General features: G+C 36.9%; 1 protein-coding gene across 4 annotated transcripts; it reads left to right on the top strand.

Moving 5' to 3' along the window:
* On the top strand, positions 1-27,446 carry PCF11 (PCF11 cleavage and polyadenylation factor subunit). 4 transcript variants are annotated; one of them, XM_032639618.1, is made up of 16 exons: positions 1-497; positions 4,200-4,325; positions 6,264-6,452; positions 6,822-7,016; positions 8,202-9,319; positions 9,728-9,908; positions 10,016-10,106; positions 11,045-12,609; positions 14,490-14,589; positions 20,154-20,273; positions 20,782-20,884; positions 22,944-23,127; positions 23,650-23,805; positions 24,207-24,299; positions 24,871-24,906; positions 26,316-27,446. In XM_032639618.1, the coding sequence occupies exons 1-16, from the start codon at positions 306-308 to the stop codon at positions 26,529-26,531; spliced, it is 4,665 nt and encodes a 1,554-aa protein (XP_032495509.1). In that variant the 5' UTR covers positions 1-305; the 3' UTR covers positions 26,532-27,446. The 4 variants fall into 4 exon arrangements, with proteins under 4 accessions (XP_032495509.1, XP_032495507.1, XP_032495506.1 ...); XM_032639616.1 differs by having other exon boundaries at positions 10,016-10,499; XM_032639615.1 differs by having other exon boundaries at positions 10,016-10,499; positions 20,779-20,884.

The raw sequence follows: 27,446 nt of genomic DNA, 5'->3' as shown, positions 1-27,446 counted from the left end.
TCATTTCGCACGACGCAGCGGTTGGGAGCACAGACATTTTCGGAGCTGGAGCCGCCGCCATTTTGTGTCTGTGGAGAAAGAAGAGTCTGTGGCGGCTGGAAGTGGACGGAGATCACCAGTGAGACGGCGGCGTTTCACACCCGAGGTTCCCCCCGTGTCGTCCCCCAACCCCCCTCCGCGGTCAGCATGTGGTGAAGCCGGAGCCGCGAGACCCGGGGAGAGGAAGAGGAGTCGGAAGGGAGGCGGGGTATCGAGAGCGGCTTCAGCTTCAGCTGCGGCGGACCTCGGAGGGGGGCCGCGGCGCAATGTCAGAGCAGACGCCGGCTGAGGCCGGTACTGCGGGGGCCCGGGAGGACGCCTGTCGGGATTATCAGTCATCACTCGAAGACCTGACCTTCAATAGCAAACCGCACATCAATATGCTGACCATTCTAGCCGAGGAGAACCTGCCCTTCGCCAAGGAGATCGTCTCTCTCATCGAGGCCCAAACCGCCAAGGTTTTTATACACCCCGCAGCCTCCTATTCTTCTAATACTCCCTGATTTTAGTGTCAGCCTCATCCCAGGTCTCGCTTCTATCCAAAGGGGGACGGTGTTCCTCCTCTCCAACCCTCCCCCTCCAACTCAGGCTCGGTCTCTGGCCCAGGCTTCGAGCGTGGGCCTCTCTTGGGGGGAGGGAGTGGGGAGGATAAAGGGTGGAGTCCTACTTCCGCTTACCAGCTCCCTATTTAGGCCACTGCATCGTGTATCCCGACGCACACGCTTTGAATAGAGCCCTTCGGGGAGGGGGAGAATTAAAGGCAGTTCGTTGTGTGGGGAAGTAAGAGTTAAAACCATTTGAACCCCCTGGGATGGTGGGGAGTGGTTCTCCCCCCGTCCCCCCGCCCCGAACTCTTTTGGGTAACTGTGCTCTGTGGGTTGGAAGGAGGTGAAGGGGGACCTGGGAGCGAGCTGTTGGGGGGTGGGAATAGGGCCTTGGCCCCGAGTGGAGCAGCCGCCTGTTAGGAGCCCAACATGGCGCCTGAAAAGCACATGATGCGAAAGGGAAGAGAGGAGAATCCATTCCCTGCCAGCCAGGCAGCTGCTCACACCCGTCAGCCCCATTTTGGGGTGGGGGCGGCTAGATATAATTTGTATTCTCCTATCGGAGGGTCTCATTTGCCCCCAGATACGGGAAATTGGGGTTGAGGGTGGGGTTGGAGGGGGTGGGGAGGAGATCTTATCCAACCTGTAGGTGGAGAACTGGCCCACTGGGTAACAAGTACTTGTAGTTTTCTTTTGAAAAGTTCAGTTCCTCCTCCTCTTCCTTTTCTCTTTTTTTCCTCCCTTCCTTCCCTGAAAGTGAAGACGTGCTTTGCTTCACCCCTTGACAGCAGTGGTCCTCTGCCACCCTATATTTCCCTGTAGTCCTCCTCTTCTGTGGATTCATGTGGGAGCGATTTGTCATTTAAGTAAAGTTACTGTTAAACTTAGTTATCGTAATGAGTTTTAATAGCTTCCCAGTACTACGTTTTAAGTTATTTTTGAAGCTTGTACTTATGGTTTAGTTTTTTTCTAGTTGTTAGTGATTGAAATGATCAGGATGAGCCTCCTTTTAGCAGAGTGAACCCCTTTTAAAAGGCCACTTTAACAACAACCACCAATATATTGTTTAGAGGCGCTTTCTGTCTAGTGTAAAACTGAGTGGTCTGACTTTAATAAATGGTTTTGAAATGTGTGACTGGTATTATAAAATTTGTGAATAAAACATATAAAATATGTATTTGTCTTTTTTATTTACCTTTGTAAGGTGTAGAATTTGTTTCCAAGACTTATTTTTATCTACGTGGTTGTGTGTTTTAAACAAAAGTCTTTAAGTGACTTGGGTTCATTCTTCTTTAGGTTCCATCCACTCTTTTGGGTAAATCTGTTCACAAGATACACGGTTTCAGGTGGTCCTTTCATACCTTAAAGAGGACAAAAAGTAAGGTTTTTTTTTTTCTCTTTAGGGCCCAACAAGTTTGTCATGCTCAGTCTGACAGCTAAAATACAAGTCCTTATTCACCTTTTCCTGTGAATGTCTGTGTGAAACAGCTATTGTTCTTTTTTTAAAGTATGAGATTTTAAAAGGAAGCATTCCTCATACTCAACATCCTTTTTATTGATACAACAAACATGTTGGACATGAAAACTTAGTTTTGCCTTGTCGAAGGCTTAACATTAAATGCCTTTTTAAAAAAAAAACAAATGCACTTGCGTTTTTAAAAAAATAACATTGATTTTTAAAAATTCTATCTAGTATTTTTGGGGTTACTAATATTCCACAGAGCCTAATATTTAGCAGCTCAGGTTGTCACTCAAAGAACCATTTTCTTGCTGGTTTTTAATGGATCCAGAAGACTTTCAGAAGTGAAAACTAAATGCTGAATATAGTGACCACATTAAAATTTGTATTTGTGTGTGGCTACACAGAGTGGTGAAAATAGATGGACTATTTGCTGATGAAAGACAGCTGAAATTTTTTTGGCACACGTTTCCTGGTTATTTTTGTAAAGCCAGATTGAGGAAAAGATGTAACAGTCACTTTGGGGAAATAATTTAATGGGGTTGGGGTTGAGGGTGAGGGGAGGGATTTTCTGTCATTTGGTAGCAAACTGGCTTGGTTTTGTGTTTCTGGAGGTGAATGTTTGTGTCCTTATCCTCTAGCGTTTCAGCATTACTAAACTTAAGGATTCACACTTACTTGACTCCTTCCATGAGGCAGTAGTAGCAAAAAAATATTACATATAAGAATTCACTTGTACAATAAAAAGTTAGCCTACTGAACAGATTTTGGTTTTAAAGAGAGCCTGTTTATCTTCATAAGTACAACAATGACTAAAATGGTATAAAACATGACATGGTAAGATAAAGACACAGCAATAAAGCAGTTGACGTGTTGGTACTTAATAGTTTACCCACATGCAATAGCCTTGTGAAACCCTTTTATTAGTACTGTAAAAGAAAACTTTCATACAAAGTTATTCAAAGGTTTCCTTAGTCAACTTTGGTTGTTATCAGAAGCAAGAGCACTTCCACACACTTGTATGGGCAATTGGTTTTGTGAAATAATGGTGGCATTGTGTACTGCAGAACTGTGAGCTTACCCTGGCTACAGGTAGCTGTGGGTAAGTGTTGTTCAGGGTTAAGATTCCTATACACGTGGGAAGGGTAAATGGGGATAATTTTTGTTTTTGTTTTTAAATCGTGGGTACTCCTGTGGAGTGGGAGTTAACACTTAGTTTATGTGGTGTGTCTTAATGCTCCTCAACAAGTCTGTGAACCTGCTGATGCTTTCTGGAAACTTGCTGTGCCTTCTAAAAGCCAGTGATGGGTAGGCTTTACAGTTGAGCTGGGGCAACATTTCTTTGCTTTGGAAAGGGCCACTTGTATCGGCATCATCACACTGGCCCTGCACAAATTTAGAACTCCTGGTTTGTGCGTGTCAGAGGAAAAATATTTCGACGGAGAGTCTGTGCTCTGAAGAAAATCTTGAGGACAAATCCTGGTTTCCAGAGTCAAGTTCAACCTGATTTACATGACTCAGCGGCTGCTCCATCCAGTTTTCCTTGTATCAGTAACAACTTGCACTTTCCTGCATGTTCATGTGCAAGTTTAAAAGTGTTTTTTTGCCATTAACTTCATATGTGAAGTGTACTTAATTTCTTTTGTTCATTGGATTATAGAGAAGTAATCCTAATGATTTTACAGGTAACAAAAGGTTCATAGACGTTAACATATAAAATATGCCTATGGAAATTAGGGTTTCTGCCAGAAGTCTGAAAACTTTGTTTCATTGAGTCTAGGTGCATCATCATAAGTTAATGTGGGTCACAAAGCTTACACTTGGATTACAGAAAATATCCTCCCCCTTTTTTTGTCACTTAAAACACAGTTTTTTTTTTAACTATACGAACCTGAAATTCTATTGAGTGTTAAATGAGGGTACTAGAGACTTTTCTTTCCAGTAATTCTGAGCTTATTTTGTATGCTCAACTAAAGATCATTGTAAGAGGTGAGACCTTGAACACTTAAATTTCATAAAGGTTAATATTATTCAAAAGTGTTTAATATCAACAAAATATTGAGGTCTGTATTGTACGTTAAACGCTCACTTTTAAAAGTAGTTCTTTGTTGGCAATTCATTGTACTAAACTTTTCAGTTTCTTTTTATTACTTCAGGCTCCCTCCTCAGAGAAGCTTCCTGTTATGTACCTTATGGATTCTATCGTGAAAAATGTTGGAAGAGAGTATCTCACTGCCTTTACTAAAAATCTAGTTGCAACATTTATTTGTGTGTTTGAAAAGGTATATATACATTTAGAAACATTTGAATTTTTAAAACATGTTCCTGATTAAATAAATACTTGCCTTTGTGTTGGGTTTTCTTGGGTGGTGAAATGTTTTATTCTTTTGGGCATTTAACATGCTAAAGTTAGTGTTTCGTATTTAAAGTGGGTTCTAGGTGTTTTACATTATCCATTCAAAAATAGATGTGTTTGCTTTTAGAAGTTCATGTTTTTGATTGACTTTGTTCACTTGAAGATCTGTTTCATCACTAGAATACGGGCAAAAAGATCTGAAACTATCAAGAGTACTTCAAATTTCATTGTTTAGGTTTCTGGTTTTAGGATGTTGACTATTTCTGTCTTAAAAAAAAGAAAAAGAAAAAGCATAATTCTAGTGTGTGTCAACCTGTGATGGATGCCTGGAACTTGTGATTTTTTTTTTTTTTTTTTTTTTTTTTCTGGAAATGTTTCCTCTTGTTAACCTTGTTCAAGTATATTTTGTGTGAATGTTCTAGGTATGTGTGAATGGTGGATCAGTGAATTGCTTTAGGTTATTTTGGAAATACTTCTTCCCCACCTCTGGCCCCTCTTAGTGTTTAGAAGAAAGGCTTGTTAGTTTCTATACCTAGAGATTGTAAATTCCTTTCATAACATTGTATCTGGTAGTTTGGTTAATACAGTATTGAGGAAGACAAAGGATTTGCTGAAGTAATTCTCTTTCCTGTCAGGCTTCATCTTTCACACTGAGAAAAGGGGCATTTATAAGATATTTGGGTTTAAAGATTGTTTCCTAACAAAAAATTGGTGGTTCTTATATTTTAGTAGATGCACCTGTTGTGTCTCGAGAAATCTTAACAGTTGTCAGGCTTGGAGAATTGGGATTATTTTGAAAGAACTATCAGATTTTACTTGTTTGTTAGAACAGAAAATGTGTAGTGGCTACTTGAGTAATTTTTTTCCCTTTAAGTTCTTAGAGAAAAGAAATACTGCTAAGTAAGTATATGCAGAAGAAATTTGGAAAGCTGTATTTCAAACTGTATTATGGAGATTGTTAATAGTGTATTGTAGACTTTTGCTAAATACTGCTTACCTGAGACTCTAGTCTAAGGAGAAGTCAACTTTGCATTATAGAAATTGGGGCACTAAACCAATTGCTTGGTTTCAGTTTCAGTGTGTTCAAATTCATTTGGGTGTTTGGTAGAAAATGTTTACTGACTCTTACTGGGCCTTAACACTGAAGGTGATGAAAATGACCTTGTTTGTAGTAAATACTATCTAAAGACTGGAATATAGTCAAGGCTTTATTATTCTAAAGTTAGAACTCTAGCTCAGTTTTCTCAAGTGCTAGGTTTCTCTGATGGCTAATTTAAAAAGTATTGTTGTTACTATGCCCATCACAAGCATGAGCAGATAAGATATAAAACTAAAGCTCATCAGTAGGTAAGATTTTGTGAATTTCAATTATTCAGGTGCCTTCTACACCACAAATAAGCTTATTCATAGGTACCAGCCATATTGTATTGCAGGAGATTAGTTTTGTTTTACTTTGTACTAAATGTAAATAACTTAAAAAATTTAAGTCATCAGATAAACTATTTTCTAGTTGTTTTATATTTTTGTCCAGAGTGAAAGTAACAGTAGGAATACTGTGTCAAGCCTTAATATTTGGGAACATTTTGTACTTCTAAAAATTCAGACTTGTCTAATTGTTTGCTTTCATGAAGGCTAGGTGATAATGACTTTAATTTTTCTAATTTTTTTTGACAGAAATTTCTTTATTAACTTTACATCTGCAAACAAATGTACTTTTAATAAGTGATTACTGTTGTATATGTTTACGAATTAGTAGTATGTGTGCTATATGTGAAGTAGAACAGAGATTTATGTAGCATTATGCTTAATATATAAAACATCCTATAGTAACTTAACAAGCTATAGAATTGTTCTGTTGTTCTAGGTGGATGAAAATACTAGAAAAAGTTTATTTAAATTACGTTCCACCTGGGATGAAATATTCCCTTTGAAGAAACTTTATGCCCTGGATGTCAGAGTCAATTCGTTAGATCCTGCTTGGCCTATTAAACCTCTGCCCCCCAATGTGAATACATCTAGCATCCATGTGAATCCTAAATTTTTAAATAAATCGGTAAGTTCTAACATGAATGGTATATAACTAATATTTTTAACTGTCAAATTTTGACTTCTCTGAAATTTCCTGCCAGATAAAAGTAACAAGAATACCCTGTGCTGAATCAGTTTAATTTAAAAAAGAAAAAAATTTCCACCTTCAGGTTCACAGTACATTTAAAGTAAATGTTCTCCTTGTTTAGGTTTTACATATTTATTTTGCTTTTAAATTCCTGAAAATTTTCTGTGTGCTTTTAAACATGATTGGCCATTTAAGATTATGGATAGGGTTTATTAAGAGAGAAGCTGATAATTTTTAGCTCCCCCCTTAGCTGCTTCCTTTTTAGCTGTGATTTTTTTTTTGTAAACAAATTATTTTGTCTTATAGCCCGAAGAGTCTTCAACACCTGGCACAGTGGTCAGTTCCCCTAGCATCTCCACTCCTCCAATTGTTCCGGATATACAAAAGAATCTTACCCAAGAGCAACTAATAAGGCAGCAGTTACTGGCAAAACAAAAGCAGTTGTTAGAACTTCAGCAGAAAAAGCTGGAGCTTGAGCTAGAGCAAGCTAAGGCACAACTGGTAAGTAGAGGAGATTTGGCATTTTGAGTATTTTTAAACCTGTTTTCTGATGGATATGGAATTATTTTGTATTTGAATTTTATTAACATGTTGCTTTTATTAATAGTGTAATTTTTCCACTTTTACTTATTTTGCAAATTATGGTGTATTTATTAGACCAAATTTGTATATCCTTTTTGTAAAAGTCACTTTTAATATAGACTGCACTATTTTCTTTCAAATACTTTTTATTAGAGTGCTGTCTTATAAGATAGCCCCTTAGTTTTGTTAAAAATTATATCATGTGGGGGCTTCCCTCGTGGTGCAGTGGTTGAGAGTCCACCTGCCGATGCAGGGGACACGGGTTCGTGCCCCGGTCTAGGAAGATCCCACATGCCGCGGAGCGGCAGAGCCTGTGAGCCATGGCTGCTGAGCCTGCACGTCCGGAGCCTGTGCTCCGCAGCAGGAGAGGCCACAACAGTGAGAGGCCCGCGTACCGCAAAAAAAAAAAAATTATGTGGACGTAGTGTCAGTTCCAAGATGGTAGTTGTGTTGTGGCAGATGTTTTTGCCTAGTCTTTAATATTTTATGAGCTTATGTTTCATGAGCAGAAATCCTTAGCAGTTTCCTTAGAAGGCTACCAAAAAAACAGCCATCACAAAATTAAGGAGGCCAGGAAGATTATGTATTTCTGTGTATGAATAACGTTATATTAAGCTATTTTACTTAATTACTTAGCACTTGACCTTATTTGAGAGTAAGGGAGTACAGGAAGGCAGAATTTTTAAGTGCATTATCAGTGCCACTTTGAGAGGAGCTAAATTTTATGATTTAGAATTTACCCGGAAACACTTGGATGCTTGTGCAGCTGGAGTGCAGTGATTTATTTAGTAGTTTCTTAATATCAGTGTGGCCCAGAATTCTGAATAATTAGGAAGAGGGAGGGTTTTTTTTTTTCATTCTTCCTAGAAATTATAAAACCCCAAAGTAGAGGATTAGTAAGAAATAACAGGCCACATAAATATTGTATATGAACTTTTTCCTTTCATTTTAATATCCACTTAAATACTAGAAGTATACACTATAAATACGGTATTGAATAAATGGATTTATTGAATGAAGCATTATATTCCTTAGTTTTCAGTTTCTTGACAAATAATCTGAATGTTTTACAGTTGTAACATGAACGTTTATCTTGTATTTCAGGCAGTTTCTCTTAGTGTTCAGCAGGAGACATCCAACTTAGGTCCTGGAACTGCACAATCCAAATTACATGTTTCACAAATTCCCCCTATGGCAGTTAAATCTCCCCATCAGGTTCCTGTGCAACCTGAGAAAAGTCGTCCAGGTCCATCCTTACAAATTCAGGATATGAAAGGAACTAACCGGGATCCCCGTCTTAATAGGTTGAGTCAACATTCTTCTCATGGAAAAGATCAGAGTCACAGGAAGGAATTCCTAATGAACACATTGAGCCAGTCTGATATTAAGACAAGTAAAACTGTACCCTCTGAAAAACTAAATTCATCCAAGCAAGAAAAAAGTAAATCAGGTGAAAAAATAACCAAGAAAGAACTTGACCAATTAGATTCTAAATCCAAATCTAAATCTAAATCACCATCACCTTTGAAAAACAAATTATCCCACACAAAAGACTTGAAAAGTCAAGAATCTGAAAGTACAAGGGTGTCTGATATGAGCAAGAGAGATCCAAGATTAAAAAGACATCTTCAGGATAAGACTGATAGCAAAGATGATGATCTAAAAGAGAAGAGGAAAACTGCAGAAAAAAAGGATAAAGATGAGCACGTGAAATCATCTGAACACAGACTGGTGGGAAGTAGAAATAAAATCATAAATGGCATTGTACAAAAACAGGATACCATAACGGAAGAATCAGAAAAACAGGGGACAAAACCAGGGAGATCGAGTACTAGAAAGCGATCAAGATCACGATCACCCAAGTCCCGGTCACCGATTATACATTCTCCCAAGAGAAGAGATAGGCGGTCACCCAAACGAAGGCAAAGGAGTATGTCTCCAACCTCAACACCCAAAGCTGGGAAGATTCGCCAGTCAGGAGTTAAGCAGTCACATATGGAAGAGTTTACACCACCTTCCAGGGAAGAAAGAAATGCGAAGAGAAGTACTAAACAGGATGTTCGAGATCCAAGGCGAATAAAAAAGACTGAAGAGGAACGACCACAAGAAACTGCAAATCAGCATTCCACCAAGTCAGGCACTGAACCAAAGGAAAATGTAGAAAATTGGCAAAGTTCCAAGTCTACCAAAAGATGGAAATCTGGTTGGGAAGAAAATAAAAGGTAGGTTGTTAACATTTTTAACTGAGTAGAATAATGTGTACATTTAAAAATACAGTGTTGATTTAAAAATTGGATAATGTTTATTGGGTGCTATAATTAGTACTTTTTTCCCCTGTTTAATTCTTAAAACCCTGTGGGTTAAGTACCATTATTATTGCTGTTTTACGTATAAGGAAACTGAAGTTTAGAAAGGTTAACTAATCTGCCTAAGGTGGCACATCCAGGACATGCAAGAATCAGAATTCATACCTGATTTTCCTGACTTCAAATCTTGTGCTCTTAATCTTTAAATTAACTTTTATGGTTACATATATTCATTTTAGCCAGATCCTATTAAGGATCTTAAAATATGGTCCTGAGTATTTAAAAATTTTTTATGAAGTAACATAATTGCTTTTATGGTTTCAGTTTACAACAGGGTGATGAACATAGCAAAGCTCCTCATCTAAGGCATAGGGAGAGCTGGTCAAGCACTAAAGGAATCTTGTCACCTCGAGCTCCAAAACAGCAGCATCGATTAAGCGTAGATGCCAATCTTCAGATTCCTAAAGAGTTAACTCTTGCAAGCAAAAGAGAATTACTTCAAAAGGTAACTACTGTGTTCCCATGTAGTCATTATTCTCCTTTTGTCTATAAGTTTTTTGTAAGTACTTTTTATATTTAAAATATTGATTTCCTTTTATCACCCCTATGCAGACGAGTGAACGTTTAGCATCTGGTGAAATTACACAGGAGGACTTCCTTGTTGTTGTGCATCAAATTCGACAGCTATTTCAGTATCAAGAAGGTAAACATAGATGCAATGTACGGGATAGTCCTACAGAAGAAAATAAAGGTGGATTAAAAAAGAAACCTCTCTTAACTGATGCTGAATTAACCTACTATGAACATAAAGCAAAACTGAAAAGGACACAGGTTCAGCATTCATTTCCAAGACTTGATCTCTTAGATCCTGATATTTTTGACTACCCTTTGACTGATGCCTTGTTGTCTGGAATAGAATGTGAGCCATCCAAAAGTAAACATGCAAGTAGGAATAGTGGAGCACAGTTTGACAGAAAAGAACAATTTAGTGAAAGAGCAAGACGTCTTTCTCCTATATCTGGGAGTCGTACTTATGCTGAGAATCTTTCACCCCATGAGGGCCGGAGAAGACATGACGAGCAAGTCTCTGCTAAAGGTAGAAAAAGTTAAATCAGATTATGCCTATTGAATCACAGCAGTGAAGGGAAAATGAACAAGCTAAGTGGGGATGGATTTTTGTGACTGTTCAGACTTCTGTTTTGTCGTTTGTTTTGTTTCGGTTTTTCCCTCAAAGGGAAGGGAAGGGAGCTGATATTTATAAGGCCAACCGTGTATTAGGTACTTTACTAGGTTCTTTATATATGTAATCTGATTTAATCCTCACAATGACCTAATGAAATATATATTATCCCCATTTTACAGATAGGAAACAAGACTGGAGAGGTTAAATAAGTTGCTCTCAAAGTCAAATAATTAGTAAATTGACTGAATGGGTATTTTATTTTACCCAGGTGTATCTGACTCTAGAGGGCATTCTCTTACCTGCTGCCTGTTGCTGTCTTTTTCCCTCCCCTCTCATAAAGTGAGATAGTTATGGATGTTTTTGAATAAACATTTACAAGAATATATGAAGAAGATTTTAGGATAATTTGATATAAATTATCAGATTCAGGGAAAATAATTTTTTTTTCTTTTTAAAAGGTGTACGAGAAGAGCAGAGATCACCATTCAATGATCGTTTTCCACTTAAGCGACCTAGATATGAAGATTCAGATAAACCATTTGTAGATAGCCCAGCATCAAGATTCGCCGGCCTTGATACAAATCAGCGACTTACGGCTTTAGCTGAAGATAGACCATTATACGATGGACCTAGCAGGCCATCAGTAGCGAGAGATGGCCCAACCAAGATGATTTTTGAAGGACCTAATAAGTTAAGCCCTAGAATTGATGGACCTCCTACGCCAGGTTCTCTTCGGTTTGATGGGTCACCAGGACAAATGGGGGGAGGTGGCCCTTTGAGATTTGAAGGACCACAAGGCCAGTTAGGAGGTGGGTGTCCTTTGAGATTTGAAGGTCCTCCGGGACCAGTAGGGACACCTCTGCGGTTTGAGGGGCCAATTGGTCAAGCAGGAGGAGGTGGTTTTCGGTTTGAAGGTTCCCCCGGTCTGCGGTTTGAGGGATCTGCAGGTGGTTTGCGATTTGAAGGACCAGGGTCCCAGCCTGTGGGTAGTCTCAGGTTTGAGGGACACCGGGGTCAACCTGTGGGTGGTCTGAGGTTTGAGGGACCTCATGGTCAGCCTGTGGGTGGACTTAGATTTGATAATCCCCGAGGTCAGCCTGTAGGTGGACTTAGATTTGAGGGAGGTCATGGTCCATCAGGGGCTGCAATTAGGTTTGATGGACCTCATGGTCAGCCATCAGGTGGGATCAGATTTGAGGGCCCATTGCTACAGCAGGGAGTTGGGATGAGATTTGAGGGCCCCCATGGTCAGTCAGTAGCTGGTATGAGATTTGAAGGACAACATAATCAACTTGGTGGGAACGTTAGGTTTGAGGGTCCACACGGTCAGCCAGGGGTTGGGATCAGGTTTGAAGGACCTTTAGTCCAACAAGGAGGTGGAATGAGGTTTGAGGGTCCTTCTGTACCAGGAGGCGGCCTGAGAATTGAAGGACCTCTGGGTCAAGGTGGTCCAAGATTTGAAAGTTGTCATGCTTTAAGGTTTGATGGGCAACCAGGTCAGCCATCACTCTTGCCAAGATTTGATGGATTACATGGTCAGCCAGGTCCTAGATTTGAAAGAACTGGTCAGCCAGGCCCGCAGAGATTTGATGGACCACCTGGACAGCAGGTTCAACCAAGATTTGATGGTGTACCTCAAAGATTTGATGGTCCACAACACCAGCAAGCATCAAGGTTTGATATTCCTCTTGGTCTTCAAGGCACACGATTTGACAATCATCCTTCACAAAGGCTTGAATCGGTATCTTTCAATCAGAGTGGCCCATATAATGATCCACCTGGCAATGCTTTTAATGCCCCATCCCAAGGACTGCAGTTCCAAAGACATGAACAAATATTTGATTCACCTCAAGGACCAAATTTTAATGGACCACATGGCCCTGGAAACCAGAGTTTCTCGAATCCCCTTAACAGAGCTTCTGGACACTATTTTGATGAGAAGAATCTTCAGAGCTCTCAGTTTGGAAACTTTGGCAATTTACCTGCTCCAATAACAGTAGGAAATATTCAGGCATCTCAGCAGGTAAGTCTGTTACAGTTATTCTAAAAGTATATTGTATGCAGATATGAACCATTTTTAATGTTTCTAGTGTTTGAGGAAGGTTTTCAGGATATAGTTTATTCTATAGGTTGGAAAGGATTTTTTAAAATTTAATTATTTTTAATAAGTTTTTTTTGGGGGGGGGCAGTTTTTAATGTACTTCAAAACCCCACCTGCTAGGAAAGTGAAATGAGAGTCTTCTGGGGCTGAAATTTGCAGTTTAAATCCAAAATTGATCTTAGTTCTTTCAGGATCTAGAGCACCCTCTCAATCTCAGTCCCCCCCGCCCCCCCACAAATCTTTTCTTTTTTAATAGACTTTTTTAGAGTAGTTTAGGCTCACAGCAAAATTGAGCTATGAGGTATAGGGATTTCCCATATACCCCTTGCCTTCACATATGCATAGCCTCCTCATTATGGTTTTTTTGTTTTGTTTTGTTTTTGGTTTCTAAGGTATTAAAGTATAATACAGTTGTGTGTGTTTCATAGACCTCTGCTACATTGTACAACTTTTGAGCCTTGATGAGCTTTATAGTAATCATAGAGCTGATTTTATAGACTGTTCTTTGATATAGAACTTCCTTAGCCTGAGTTAACAAACAAACAAGAAAATCAAATTGCTCATGCTTTTACAGTCTGTAATTCTTTTTCTTCCTCTCTTCCTACTTTTCACCACCTTTCCGTCATTCCAGTCAACTGCAGTTGTTTGATGTTAACTTGTTCTGCATACATTTTAAAATGCTTATTGAAATAGTGTTAAAGCAATATGCTTATAATTTGTGGTTAATTCAGTTGATATTAATGATTACTTTTGCTTGCCTGCTGAAATTCTCCTGGGCTAAATTTACTTTTTTCCAGGTAGTGACACTTTCTTACTAGGACAGATTTATTATGCCAGTAACATTGCATGGAAGAAAGTGTAAAACAAGAAGAAAGGTTTTAGAAGCATGTTAGAAGCATTATTTATAGAAAGCAGCCTTCTGTCCATATCCAGTGGTTTGGGAAAACAACTGGCCTCCTTAGTTAGACTTATACTCTATTGTATGTTTTTAAGAGAAATGATACTCTTAATTGACAAGATACTCTAGAATGGGACTTGAGTTAGTCTTGTTCCTACATTATAAAGAATTGATGGGGTTTTTATTACGTATACATACCACTGAAGGTTCACACAGGATACTGAACAAGGCTTATAAATGGGCATTTGTTTACATAGTAGCAATATGTAGAAGTCCTACCTCATTCTTGACTACAAATACAATAATTGTATGCCTGTACAGTACTTGGTTCATGACTTTTATTTTTTAACATTCCTTTAAAATCTTTTACAGTCCACTTTGTAACTCAGTTTGATGGCTAACAGAATGATGATAAAGGAGTTCAGATTGTTAATTAAAGCAGGCTTTTGACATCTGTGTAAAGGAGTTAGGTCAGTGAGTGAGTTCTGGCCTCAGCTTTGCTGTTTACTGGCTATTATGATTGTGTATAGATCACATCGCTGGATGTCAGATTTCTATTTGTAAGATAGGAGAAAACACTGGCAAGGTAAAGTGATTTGTGTAAGGCCACACAGCTAGTTTTTGGCTACCTTATGTTTGCATGGTATCTTAAACTTTTCAAAGAACCTTCACATCCATTATCAATTTTTTATAATTCTGTGAAAAATATAAGGGAAGGTCTTATTCCTTTTTATAGAAAGCCTAGTCAGGTTACACTCGTAAATCTTGTAATTTACACTTGTAAATCTTCATTATCGTAAACAGGCCTCATGATATCTGTGAATATATTAACGTAATTTGAATGTTAAAAGTTTTACTTAAAAATATAGAAAAGATGTTCTTAAAACCGAGATTTCTCTTAAAGGTTCTGACTGGTGTTGCTCAGCCAGTAGCATTTGGCCAAGGACAACAATTTTTGCCAGTTCATCCACAAAATCCTGGAGCATTTGTTCAGAATCCTTCAGGTATGTAATTTCTGAACTTTGTGTTTTTCGAAAGACAATTATTGTTTGAGTAGCTACCTTGTCAGTTTTAGAAAATGACACTTTTGAGAGGGCATATGCAATTTAGAGAAATTTAATCTGACTGGAATGTTGTGTTTTCTTTCTGAGTTTGTTTACATTGTTGATGTATATTCACACTAATCCCCTTTACAACTAGAGGTGGTTAGCCAGGACTTGTAGACCACAAAAAAGAGGGAAGGAGACCTAGTAGGTGGAAGCTAGAGGGTGGGGTAGGAATGTGACATTTGTGTTTAGGTAAAATGAAGTCAATGACAAACCTCAGAAATATCAATTACTTGATACTTTGAATTTTTGTTTTGTGTGTGTGTGATGATCCAATAAACATGAAGTGAATACTGCAGACATCACATTGTAAGCTGATTCATTCATATGTCTTTATGGGCACTCAAGTAATAATTGTACACAACATGTTAAAAGGATTTCCTAGCTAGATGCCCATGATAAGCATCTATAGGGTGAGGCTTAATGATATTGTTATGGATACAATAACAATAGTAGATACGAGGGCTTTAAAAATAAGATTTAGGGGGTTTCCCTGGTGGTGCAGCGGTTGAGAGTCTGCCTGCCGATGCAGGGGACACACGTTCGTGCCCTGGTCCGGGAAGATCCCACACGCTGCGGAGCGGCTGGGTCCGTGAGCCATGGCCGCTGAGCCTGCGGGTCCGGAGCCTGTGCTCTGCAACGGGAGAGGCCACAACAGTGAGAGGCCTGCATACTGCAAAAAAAAAAAAAAAGTTTTAAGGAATTCCCTTGTGGTCCAGTGGTTAGGACTGCATACTTTCACTGCTGAAGGGCCCGGGTTCAATCCCTGGTTGGGGAACTAAGATCCCTCAAGCCATGTGGTGCAGGCAAAAAAAAAAAAGTTTTAGTTTTAATATGTGAAAAATGAGAAGTATATAAATTAAAATTACTGGAAAGTCAATATATTGAGAGCTAACTCAACCAAATTGTAGTGGTACTTGCTTTATTTCTGAATCATTAAAACAGCCATCTTCAGAAACATGCTGTAGCATGGCTCTATTAAGTTTACAAATTTGGAGAGTTTTCCAAAAGTTCTGAAGTAACTAGGGAAGTCCTAGCCAAGCAAGCTCTAGTTTATGCATTAAGTATTAAACTGTGTCGTCACAGGAAGCTCACTCAATTAATTTGAAAGCGTTTTAATTGCTAGCTTGACAGTTAGGATTAGTATTCTTATTTTTTGTTTTCACTATAATGAAAAGGGAAGGAAAGTACTGAATATTTGGGGTCTAAATTCAGAAGACCAGGGTTAGAATCTCCACTCTGCTGCTTTACAGGTAGGTGGAGTATAAGCAAATATCCTTTCTGGGATATTTTTCCTCTGCAGATAGCATATGATAAAAGTCAGGATTTGCTAGGGAATTTTTTCTTTTCCCAGAGAATCAAATGAGATCGTATATGCAAAAGTACCATGTAACTTGTGAAGTGCTATATTGGTGTATTTTCCTTTAGAGCTCAGTTTTTCTTGTAGAGTAGAGGATTTGTTGTATTGGAGTTGGTAGCTTGAGATAGCGTGCAGCAACTGCAAATTTTGCTCTTTTTTGTATGAGATAATATACAAAACCTGCATGTTTTCTTTTGCTTTTACAACCTTGAGGTGCTTATGTATACAAGGCATAGCAGTGTCACAGAGGAAGTCACATCTTATTTCCTGGGTTGGAGGTTATTGAATGAGATGTTAGATATGCCTTCCTTCTTCAAGTTTTACTTAAAGAGATATGAAAAGTATTTAGTGTTCAATATTTGGCTTCTGTAAGGTTTTTTCTCAAAATTTAAAGTAAAAACACTCTTTTCCTAGTAGTAAATATACTCATGTTCATTTATTCATCCAAACAGTGATCACTTGCTATATTCTAGGCATTGTGCTAGGATGACTTTAATAAGGTTTATCCTTCTAAGGGCTTTATAGTGTAGCAGGATCTATGGACTTTTTTTTTTTTTTTTTTTCCTCTAAATAGTTGTTCAGACTTCCCTAGTGGTCCAGTGGTTAAGACTCTGTGCTCCCAATGCAGGGGGCCCAGCTTTGATCCCTGGTCAGGGAACTAGATCCTGCATGCTCCATCTAAGAGCTGGCACAGCCAAATAAATAAAAACAGTAAAATAAACATTAAACAGCTGTTCACTAGGTTGATAAGTTAGACACCATCATTGGGTACCTGATTATGAAATTCCAAACCTGTTCTGAGAATCACCTCTTATTCCTGTTTCTAAATGCACAGAAAATCAAATAAAATCTGGAAGTGTCCTAAGCTTTTTTTTTGTTTCATGCAGCTCAGAGTATTGTTTGTTTATTTTTTAAATCTTTATTGGAGTATAATTGCTTTGCAATGATGTGTTAGTTTCTGCTGTACAACAAAGTCCATCAGCTATATGTATGTGTATATCCACATATCCCCTCCCTCTTGAGCCTCCCTCCCACCCTCCCTATCTCACCCCTCTAGGTCTTCACAACGCATCAAGCTGATCTCCCTGTGCTATGCAGCAGCTTCCCACTAGCCAGCCATTTTACATTTGGTAGTGTATATATGTCACTGCTACTCTCTCACTTCGTCCCAGCTTCCCCTTCCCACCCTATGTCTTCAAGTCCATTCTCTACGTCTGTGTCTTCATTCCTGCCCTGCCACTAGGTTCATCAGTACTGTTCTTTTAGATTCCATCTATGTGCGTTAGCATATGGTATTTATTTTTCTCTTTTTGACTTACTTCACTCTGTATGACAGGTTCTAAGTCCATCCATCTCGTTACAAATAACTCAATTTTGTTCCTTTTTATGGCTGAGTAATATTCCATTGTATATATGTGCCACATCTTCTTTATCCATTCATCTGTCGATGGACATTTAGGTTGCTTCCATGTCCTGTCTATTGTAAATAGTGCTGCAATGAACACTGTGGTACATGTCTCTTTGAATTATGGTTTTCTCAGGGTATGTGCCCAGTAGTGGGATTGCTGGGTCATATGGTAGTTCTATTTTTAGTTTTTTAAGGAACCTCCATACTGGCTATATCAATTTACATTCCCAACAGCAGTGCAGGAAGGTTCCCTTTTCTCCACACCCTCTCCAGCATTTATTGTTTGTAGATTTTTTTGGTGATGGCTATTCTGACTGGTGTGAGGTGATACCTCATTGTGATTTTGATTTGCGCTTCTCTAATGATTAGTGATGTTGAGCATCTTTTCATGAGTTTGTTGGCAATCTGTATATCTTCTTTGGATAAATGTCTTATTTAGGTCTTCCACCCATTTTTGGATTGGGTTGTTTGTTTTTTGATACTGAGCTGTATGAGCTGCTTCTGTATTTTGGAGATTAATCCTTTGTCAGTTGCTTTGTTTGCAAATATTTTCTCCCATTCTGAGGGTTGTCTTTTTGTCTTGTTTATGGTTTCCTTTGCTGTACAAAAGCTTTTAAGTTTCATTAGGTCCCATTTGTTTATTTTTGTTTTTATTTCCATTACTCTAGGAGGCTTTAAAAAAATTTTTTTCTTCTGTGTGGTTTTTTTAAAATTATATGTTATAGGTGTACAATACAGTGATTCACAATTTTTAAAGCTTTTGTTTGGTTTATAGTTACTATAAAATATTGACTATATTCCCTGTGTTATACAGTATATCGTTGAGTTTATTTTATACCTAATAGTTTGTACCTCTTAATCCCTTACCCCTATATTTATATTGTTCCTACCTTCTTCCCTCTTCCCACTGGTAACCACTAGTATGTTCTTGTCCTTTGTGTGTCTACCTCTTTTTTGTAATATTCGCTAGTTTGTTGTATTTTTTAGATTCCACGTCTAAGTGGTATCGTACAGTATTTGTCTTTCTCTGTCTTATTTCACTTTGACTGTTTTTCTTTAAACAAATATTATATATACTGCCAAACACCTCAGTGCTTTACAAATATTAATTCATTTAATCCTCATAACAACCTTAGGTAGGAACAATTATTATTACCCTTTTACAGGTAAAGGGAACAGACACAGATAAGTAACTTGATCATGTCACACAACTAGAAAGTGGAATTTCTAGTTAGAATCCCAGGAGTCTGGTTCCATAGTTCATGCTCTTTTTTTTTTTTTCATAGTTCATGCTCTTGATCACTAAACTTGACTGCTGGAAGACATGTGATTAGCTAGTTATGATTCTTAGACATATAAATAGCTAATTCTAATGAAAGGTAAATGTTAAACTATTGTGTGAAGTGGCTGTTGTAATTGATCGTTGAGGTTGATTTATTCATTCATGTAGTCAGACATTTCATTTCAACAGACATTAATTAGCCTGTTGTATACAAGGCACTGTGCTAAGTGTAAAGAGTATGCAGTGGTTAAGGGCAGAGATTATGTATTGTATTGTGGATGCAAATTGAGTTTCTGCCATTAAGAGGAATTTTTTTTTTTTTTTTTTTTTTTTAAATAAATTTATTTATTTATGTCTGCGTTGGGTTTTCGTTGCTGCGCGTGGGCTTTCTTTAGTTGTGGCCTTACGGGCCTAGTTGCTCCGCGGCATGTGGGATCTTCCCCGACCAGGGCTCAAACCCGTGTCCCCTGCACTGGCAGGCAGACTCCCAACCGCTGTGCCACCAGGGAAGCCCTAAGAGGAATTTTTAGTGATTCAGAACTTTTTTCTAGAGGTGTGGTAAATAAGATGCATAGTAGTGACATACAAATATATTAAAATTCTGTTTTTATAGTTGAGTTAAAGAATTGTAATTTTTAAATTAGTGCTTAGCAAAATATGGAATTGGATTGATTCCTCACCAGTGAGCTTAAGGAAAAGATTGTTATCCTTGTTTCATTTATTCAGATTTTTGAAGCTTTAGTAAGCCTGACACCTTTTCAGCAACAGCCTGAACTGCTTTGCAAGGGCAGTAATTGAGCAAGGGTCAGAGGGGCAGGTATATTCTGAGCCACATGGCTCATCTCCCTGCATTAGTTCCCTTGGGTAGTTATGGGAAGGTGGGGGAGCTGGGGGGCTGGGCAGGAGTACTTCCATTTAGGCTCTGGGTATTTTTTTCCCCTAGAAACCTGTGCTGAGAGATGGTAGCCTACTTCATCTATGCAAAACGACCTTTGCCAATATGGTTAGGTGAAGAATAGAGAATTGGAAGGGTGAAAAGTTGGACCTAGAGGTGTGGTGCTGCATTGCATAGAAGGGAGCATGAAGCTCTCTGCCCTCAGTATTATGCTTTTCTTTGGCATGGATTTAATTGGGCAACAGTGGGTAATACTGGTTTTTTAAGGTAACACGTATGCCTGTATAAAGTATTAGTGGGTTTCAGTATTCGTCTTAGAATATATTTTTAAGAGGTCATGATTTGCTGACGTAAATGCAAAGTTCACTTTTGGGAGCTTTTGGTAATTACACTGATCTTAACAAGATTTTATTAAGTTTAATGTTGATAGGATATCTTGAAGAAAACTTTAAAAATCCTTAGTATAATTTGCATCTTTAAGTTCTACTTTTATTTTAAGAGTGTTATTTTTTTAAAGGTGTCCTTCCTAAGGGATATCCTGATAATCATCTCAGCCAGGTGGATGTAAATGAATTGTTTTCAAAACTGCTAAAAACAGGAATTCTCAAATTGTCCCAGCCTGATTCAGCTACAACACGTAAGTATGGTTCTGTAATTCATCTACACAAAGCTTTATTAAGTTATAAAGATGTATGATATACAATGATGTGTTCTATGCTAAAATTTCTTACAATGTTGAATTCTTAGGTATACTTATATAACTGGTTTATAATGAAATAAAAAAAAATTTTTCTAACAAGGAACTGTTAGCCTTATAGTGGACATTGTTTCAGTTAACTAACATGCCTGCAAACACCATGTGCAGACTTTTTCTAGTTATTCTGTATTATTTTAGCTTATTTATAATTAAATAATTAGAATATTGATGAATTTCATGAAGATTGACTTTTAAGAGACCAGACCTAATATCACTTATCAAAATAAAGAATTGTATTAGGTTCCTTGCCAGTAAAACCTAAGATCAGGAGCACTGAATAGGCAAGATGGGGCTCTCCATATGCTTCTAACACTATAGCGTTCCCCTATAAAGAATACATGGACACTGGTTTTGAGATATTTGTTGTGTTTCTTTTCAATTGAAGAAGTAAATGAAGTTGCTGCTCAGCCCCCTGCTGAGGAGGAAGAAGATCAAAATGAAGATCAAGACGTTCCAGATCTTACCAATTTTACAATTGAAGAATTGAAACAGTATGTAATCTAATTTTCTAAGGTAAAAGGGACGGTGACTTTAATAACAGTGGATATTATCACTAGTGCTATTCGTCTTACCCCTCACTGTTTTTAAAATTTAGGAAGCCTGTTTTCCCTTTTTTAATGTGGTAAAATATACATAACATAAACTTAAGGAAGCCTATTATCTTCATTTCAAATATGTTTGCTGCCCACGTATTTAGGCCAAAAGTCTACCCCCAAATTTCTGTTTTTTATTATCTCTGTTTAGTATAGCAAGTTTAGGGAGTTTAAGGATTAGGTATTAGTAATCACTCATGTTTTCCTTTTTATCTCTATTTTCCCTTAATCATCACTGTTTTTTCTGTATTGATATTCTCATGCCTTTGAAGTTAAGAAAATGAGGTTTTTGTAGTCTAGTATTTAAGAAATAAAAATTTTTTTCATTTTATAGAAAATGCAAATGAATAAAATCAAGAAAATAAAATTACCTACAATTTCCACTTTACTGATAACCAGTGTTAACATTTGGTGCATATATTTTCATAAATTTTTATTGCCTATATTATATAAAAAACATTTACAGTTGCTTTATGGATCCATTATATTGTTATGAGTATTTTAAAAAATAATAGAACAGCTAATGGGTTTCATCTTTTTTTTTTTAATTGAAGCATAATTTATTTACAATGTGTTAGTTTCAGGTGTACAGCAAAGTGATTGTTTTATATATATATATATAAGAATATCAATATACACTTTTTCAGATTCTTTTATTATAAAACACTGAGTGTAGTCTCCTGTGCTATATGGGTTTCACCCTTTTAAAGACAGTGTTTTTCAAAGTGATACTTTTCACATAGTTAAAACTTTATAATGAAAGTCTTAAAGTAAAAGCTTATAATAAAAGATGGCATGCCTTTTTCCTAGTACTACTTTTTACCTGAAGGCAACCATTTTTTAACTCTTTTATCTATGGTTCTTGGCATTTACTTTTTTATTTCTTAAAAGATACATAGTTTTCTGGGCTTCCCTGGTGGCACAGTGGTTGAGAGTCCGCCTAATGATGCAGGGGACATGGGTTCGTGCCCTGGTCCGGGAGGATCCCACATGCCGCAGAGTGGCTAGGCCTGTGAGCCGTGGCCACTGAGCCTGTGCGTCCGGAGCCTGTGCTCCGCAACGGGAGCGGCCACAAAAAATACAGTTTTCTGATTTATTACATTTCTTGATTTATCCCATTTAGACAATTTATTGACTTCCTGAAAGTGAAGATTTAGGTACCTCTTTTACTGTCCTCCCAACTCTCCTCCATATAGTTATAAAGCCATTTATCATTAAATTTTTATTCAGTATTAATATTATGACTAAATATTTTGTTTTCTGGTATACAAAGTACTATGTACTGTGCTTTGCTTTATTCTACTATTTAAAAAAAATTTCTGGAGTTAATAACTGCCCTGTTTGTTCACTTAGTTATTCTGCATACCTATTTCTTTCCAGATAAGGAGCCCAGAATTTAAAAAAACTGATTATTGCTGACTTCAGTTTCCCACTAGTCTTCTACTTTTTCTTTTTAGTTACCCATACTATTATTATTTCTTCTGTACCTCTTTCAGTATTCTTTACATCAGGGTGGGACAGTTTAGTTATTTAAAACCGCGAAGATCTGGAGAGGTGAAATCTAATTGTTCTGCCATATCCACCCTGATATTGACATTACTCTAAGAACAGGCCAACTATTGCCTTATTAGTTAGCAGATGATCATTCCATTATTAGCTAGAAGGAAATAAGTAACTGGGCCAGGCCTATTGATAAGAGGGTAGACACCATGTTCCAAAATTAACCAAAGTTAAGGTAAAGAGAGTCACTGACACATTACTAGAGAATATTATTGATCTTTGGATATTAATTCTTTCAGCCAGCTGTTGGCTGAAACATTATTTTGTTAACATAATAATGGCTTCACCATTATCAAAATATGGAAAACTGAAGTACTTATAATTGCCTTTTTTTTTAAGGCCATTAAGTCAGCCACAGTATCAGAACTAAAGATTATTTCTGTATTTTTCAAAACAGACGTTATGATAGTGTTATAAATCGACTGTATACTGGTATTCAGTGTTACTCTTGTGGAATGAGGTTTACAACATCACAGACAGATGTATATGCAGATCACTTGGACTGGCATTATCGACAAAATAGAACTGAAAAAGATGTAAGCAGAAAAGTCACTCATAGACGTTGGTACTACAGTTTAACAGTAAGTAATTCATGTGCCTCTGAACTATCTTTTAGCCTTTATATTATATCATTCAAAAGTATATTAGTTTAGGTAACTGCTGAGCACTAACTAGTGAATTTTTTGAGTAAAATTTGACCCTTAGAATATAAAAGGTTTTTTTAATTTAAAAAAATGTGAAGAGTATGTATTTGTTTTTTGTTGAAATTAAGAGTAGAACACAGGTTTCTTCTAGTTCTAAAATTCCAGGGTTCTATGACTGATTTTTTTTGGTAAAAAATTGTGCAAGAAATTTATCTTATTTACATTAGTAGTTGTAATTCTAGAGTTAAAGGAATGTAAAGGTTAAGATCTTAATTGTTCATTAGTTGCTTTATGTTGTCTATTAGTTATGGGACTCAAAAAGATGGTATAATTCTAAATCAATATTAAAGCATATTGTAGAAGAAAGTACTCTTATATTTAAATGGCATTGTATTGAAGGTGTTCAGTAAGAGTCTAGAAACAAATGAATATACTCTTTTTAAATTCACTCTTTTTAAGGACTGGATAGAATTTGAGGAAATAGCTGATCTGGAAGAACGTGCAAAGAGCCAGTTTTTTGAAAAGGTGCACGAAGAAGTCGTGCTCAAAACTCAGGAGGCTGCTAAAGAAAAGGAGTTCCAAAGTGTACCTGCTGGACCAGCAGGAGCAGTTGAGGTAAAAGAACAATGTTCAATTTTATACCTCTGGTCATGCCTTTCACTTCCTTTAAGTAAATAATTATAAATATAACTTTATTTACATCCCTCTTTTAATGATTTTGAGACTTCTTGTAAGCTTTACTCTTCAATGTTATTCTTGTTATCTGGCTTCGGGTTTCATAACCACTGTAGTTACTACATATTTATCTGTGACCAAGAGCTGTGAAATGTTAATTATTTTTGCATGGAAGAATGCGAAATCCTTAGATCTTACTTTGTATTATATATTTGAACATTGTTTAAATTTTCAGAAAACTCTTAAATTCCTTTCTCCACTTAACAAAATGTTTCTGTATTTTTACTTAATGGCATTGTGTTCTATTATGTAAACTTCATTTTTATATGGTTCTATTTTAGAGTTGTGAAATTTGTCAAGAACAATTTGAACAGTACTGGGATGAAGAAGAGGAGGAGTGGCATTTAAAAAATGCTATTAGAGTAGATGGAAAGGTAATTTTCAGCTCTTTATGAAGTACTTTAAAAGGAAGTATTAAGATTTTTTTTAAAAAGTTTTTATAGGGGTAGCTCACTACTTTGAAAGAAAAGTGTTAATTGCATTTTATTTTGGTTTTTAATAGAAGTGGTATTTCTAAGGTATTGGACTTTAGAGAGTCAGAGTGTGTGAGTTGGAAGGCATTTTAGCAATCATCTGGTCCTGTACTCATTTTATAAAAAAGGTTGCGTAACTAGTTAATGATAAATCCAGGACTAGATCTTCTGAGTCTAGTTAGTCTTCTTTCTGCCTAACCACACTATTTTGATTCTGAATTTATATTTCATCATCAAAACTGTTTCTGTCTTAACATACCGTGTTATCTACTTAAATATATAAAGGAAGTTTTAAGGGAAATCAGGATGAAAATTTTGTTTTTATCCGTTTTTGTGACCAAATGATTTTTTGTTGCCTTTCCAAAGATAGTTTATCTCTGGTTTAAATTTTAAAAGAAAATCATACCAGAATAGTCCATTACAAATGAATATGCATGTGAATACTTAACTTACTTTTTTGCTTTTGCTTCAGATTTATCATCCGTCATGTTATGAAGATTATCAAAATGTAAGTTCTTTTTGGTTACTGTTTGTTCTCCTTTACATTGATAAATTTTATTTTCAGTTTTTTTTGCATCTGGGCAATATTTTTATTTTAATCTTGATGTGTTGAGCTGTCTTAGTTTTGATGTAGCATTTAGGTTGTTCACAAAATATTGGTGCTAGATTGATAGGGTCTGATTTAAATTTTGAAATTTTTGTATCATTCCTTGCATTCTCTTCATTTGAATCTTGATGTCTTCTACTAGAGTACTAGGCCTAGAGAATGAGAAGGTTCATGATGGGAATAATTTTCTATAAGTTACAGGTAGCATTTACTGCTTACTCCACTCGGCCATGTAATATAGGAATAATTTTTAAATTATCATACATGAAATACAAAAAAAAATCAGTCTCTTGACCTTGGAAATTCAAATTTTTATATTTGTAGAGTGACCACTTTTTTTTAAAACCAAACAGTGGAACATCTTAACTGTCAAATATTTGTTTCACAAGTTCAAGGGGCAGTTTGGAAGATATACTTAGGTCATCAAAAGATTAGAGTTTGTAGGGTGTTTTGATGGTTTTGAGGGATTTTTAAAAAATCCTTAGGGTAGGGCTTCCCCGGTGGCGCAGTGGTTGAGAGTCCGCCTGCCGATGCAGGGGATATGGGTTCGTGCCCCGGTCCTGGAAGATCCCACATGCTGTAGAGTGGCTGGGCCCGTGAGCCATGCCTGCTGAGCCTGCGCATCCGGAGCCTGTGCTCCACAACGGGAGAGGCCACAACAGTGAGAGGCCCGCGTACTGGAAAAAAGAAAAAAAAATCCTTAGGGTATTTGAAATTAGGAGCAACAAATCCCAGGATATATGTAGGGGGTTATATTGGGATTTAAATATAGAAACGTGTCTAATCATTGAATCAGCTTCTTTTGTCGTTATATTACTGCTCTTCTTACCATAGCTCATTGCTGAGCACATATCAAATGCTCAATATACATTTTATTTATTTATATTTATTTTATTTAGTTGGTTGTGCTAGGTCTTAGTTGCAGCAGGCGGTCTCCTTCGTTGCAGCATGTGTGCTCCTTCATTGAACCAGCAGGCTCCTTAGTTGCGGCTCGCTGGCTCCTTAGTTGTGGCATGTGGACTCTTAGTTGCAGCATGCGTGTGGGATCTAGTTCCCTGACCAGGGATCGAACCCAGGCCCCCTGCATTGGGAGTGCGGAGTCTTAACCACTGCGCCACCAGGGAAGTCCCTCAATATACATTTTATTAATTGGCTGCCTTTATGGCATGTTTTGTGGGAAAGCAGGGTTTTCAATTGTGTTTGGTATATATTTGTTTCTTTGCCCATACAAGGGTCTTATAAAACTAAGTGTCACTTAATGTGATATTTGTGAACTTTAATCAGTACTTAAAGGGTTTTTCATTTTGTAGACATCTTCATTTGATTGTACACCATCTCCCAGCAAGACACCAGTTGAAAATCCCTTGAACATTATGTTGAACATTGTTAAAAACGAATTGCAGGAACCCTGTGAAAGTCCCAAAGTTAAGGAAGAACGGATTGATACTCCACCAGCTTGTACAGAGGAAAGCATAGCAACAGCCACTGAAATTAAAACAGAAAATGACACAGTCGAGTCAGTTTAAGTAAAATGAGAAAGGTATGTTTTTCTTTTTTTTAAGAAAAAAAAAAAAGCTGCTGTTGAAATCTAGAAGGTGAAGAATTTTTTATGTATATACAGACATATCTATATAAATTGTCTAGCTGAGGCAGGGCCTTCAGCTATCATTTGGTTAATAAATACATTTTAGTATTTGCATTTCCTACTGCCTGCACAGTTTCAGGTGCTTGTTGTGTGAAAGTTCTGTAGATGTGTGCAAATTTAACAAAATGAAATTGTATGTGTAAAAATGTACGATTTTCACTTGTGAAACTGTAAATTATAAATAAAAAAATATTTTTGCTATCCATGGAGTGTAATATTTATGCACACCATCAAATAAAGACAGTGTTTCTGTACTTTTTATTGGGTGAAAATGGAATTAAACAGCAATTTCAACATAAGATTTTTTTCCAGCAGCTTCCCATGATTAAAGAAGCAAAGTCTGAGTTAGTTTTATCCTTCAAAAGGGGGTTGTGAGAGCACTGCAGGACTTTTCTCAAATTGAAAAGCCAGATTTGAAAAAATTTTTTAAATGGAACAGGACATAATTGCATATATATATATATATCTCCAGCTATAGAGAACCATCCAGATATCCATTTTTGAAAAGTATCTAATGAAGCAACTTTTATTCTTGAACTTGGACACTGATGCCATCAAATGATTAACAAATATATTTAAGTACTAAAGGTGATTTTTTTTAAAGGACATTTTTCAAATTTGTCAAATAACTTAATGCAGATGAACATATTTCTATTTTAAGTTACAGGGGGATCTGTAAGAATGTTAATTTGAAACATGGTTTAACCTTTTTTCCTTTGTTGGTTTTGACTGAATTAGATGGATGCCATGAGATGTTAATATTCATACATGTAATAAATAGAATGATGAAACTCCA

The sequence above is a fragment of the Phocoena sinus genome, chromosome 8, assembly GCF_008692025.1.
Source record: "Phocoena sinus isolate mPhoSin1 chromosome 8, mPhoSin1.pri, whole genome shotgun sequence".
In the NCBI taxonomy this organism is placed as follows: Eukaryota; Metazoa; Chordata; class Mammalia; order Artiodactyla; family Phocoenidae; genus Phocoena; species Phocoena sinus.
The sequence above is the reverse complement of the archived record's forward strand: the minus strand, read 5'-3'. Positions and strand labels throughout refer to the sequence as shown.

Excerpts from the sequence above, each read along its gene's own strand:
- PCF11 (XM_032639615.1), top strand. The coding sequence starts at position 306 with ATGTCAGAGCAGACGCCGGCTGAGGCCGGTACTGCGGGGGCCCGGGAG. Across the intron at positions 4,326-6,263 it reads TTATTTGTGTGTTTGAAAAG|GTGGATGAAAATACTAGAAA; the intron begins GTATATATACAT and ends CTGTTGTTCTAG. Across the intron at positions 9,909-10,015 it reads AAAGAGAATTACTTCAAAAG|ACGAGTGAACGTTTAGCATC; the intron begins GTAACTACTGTG and ends ACCCCTATGCAG.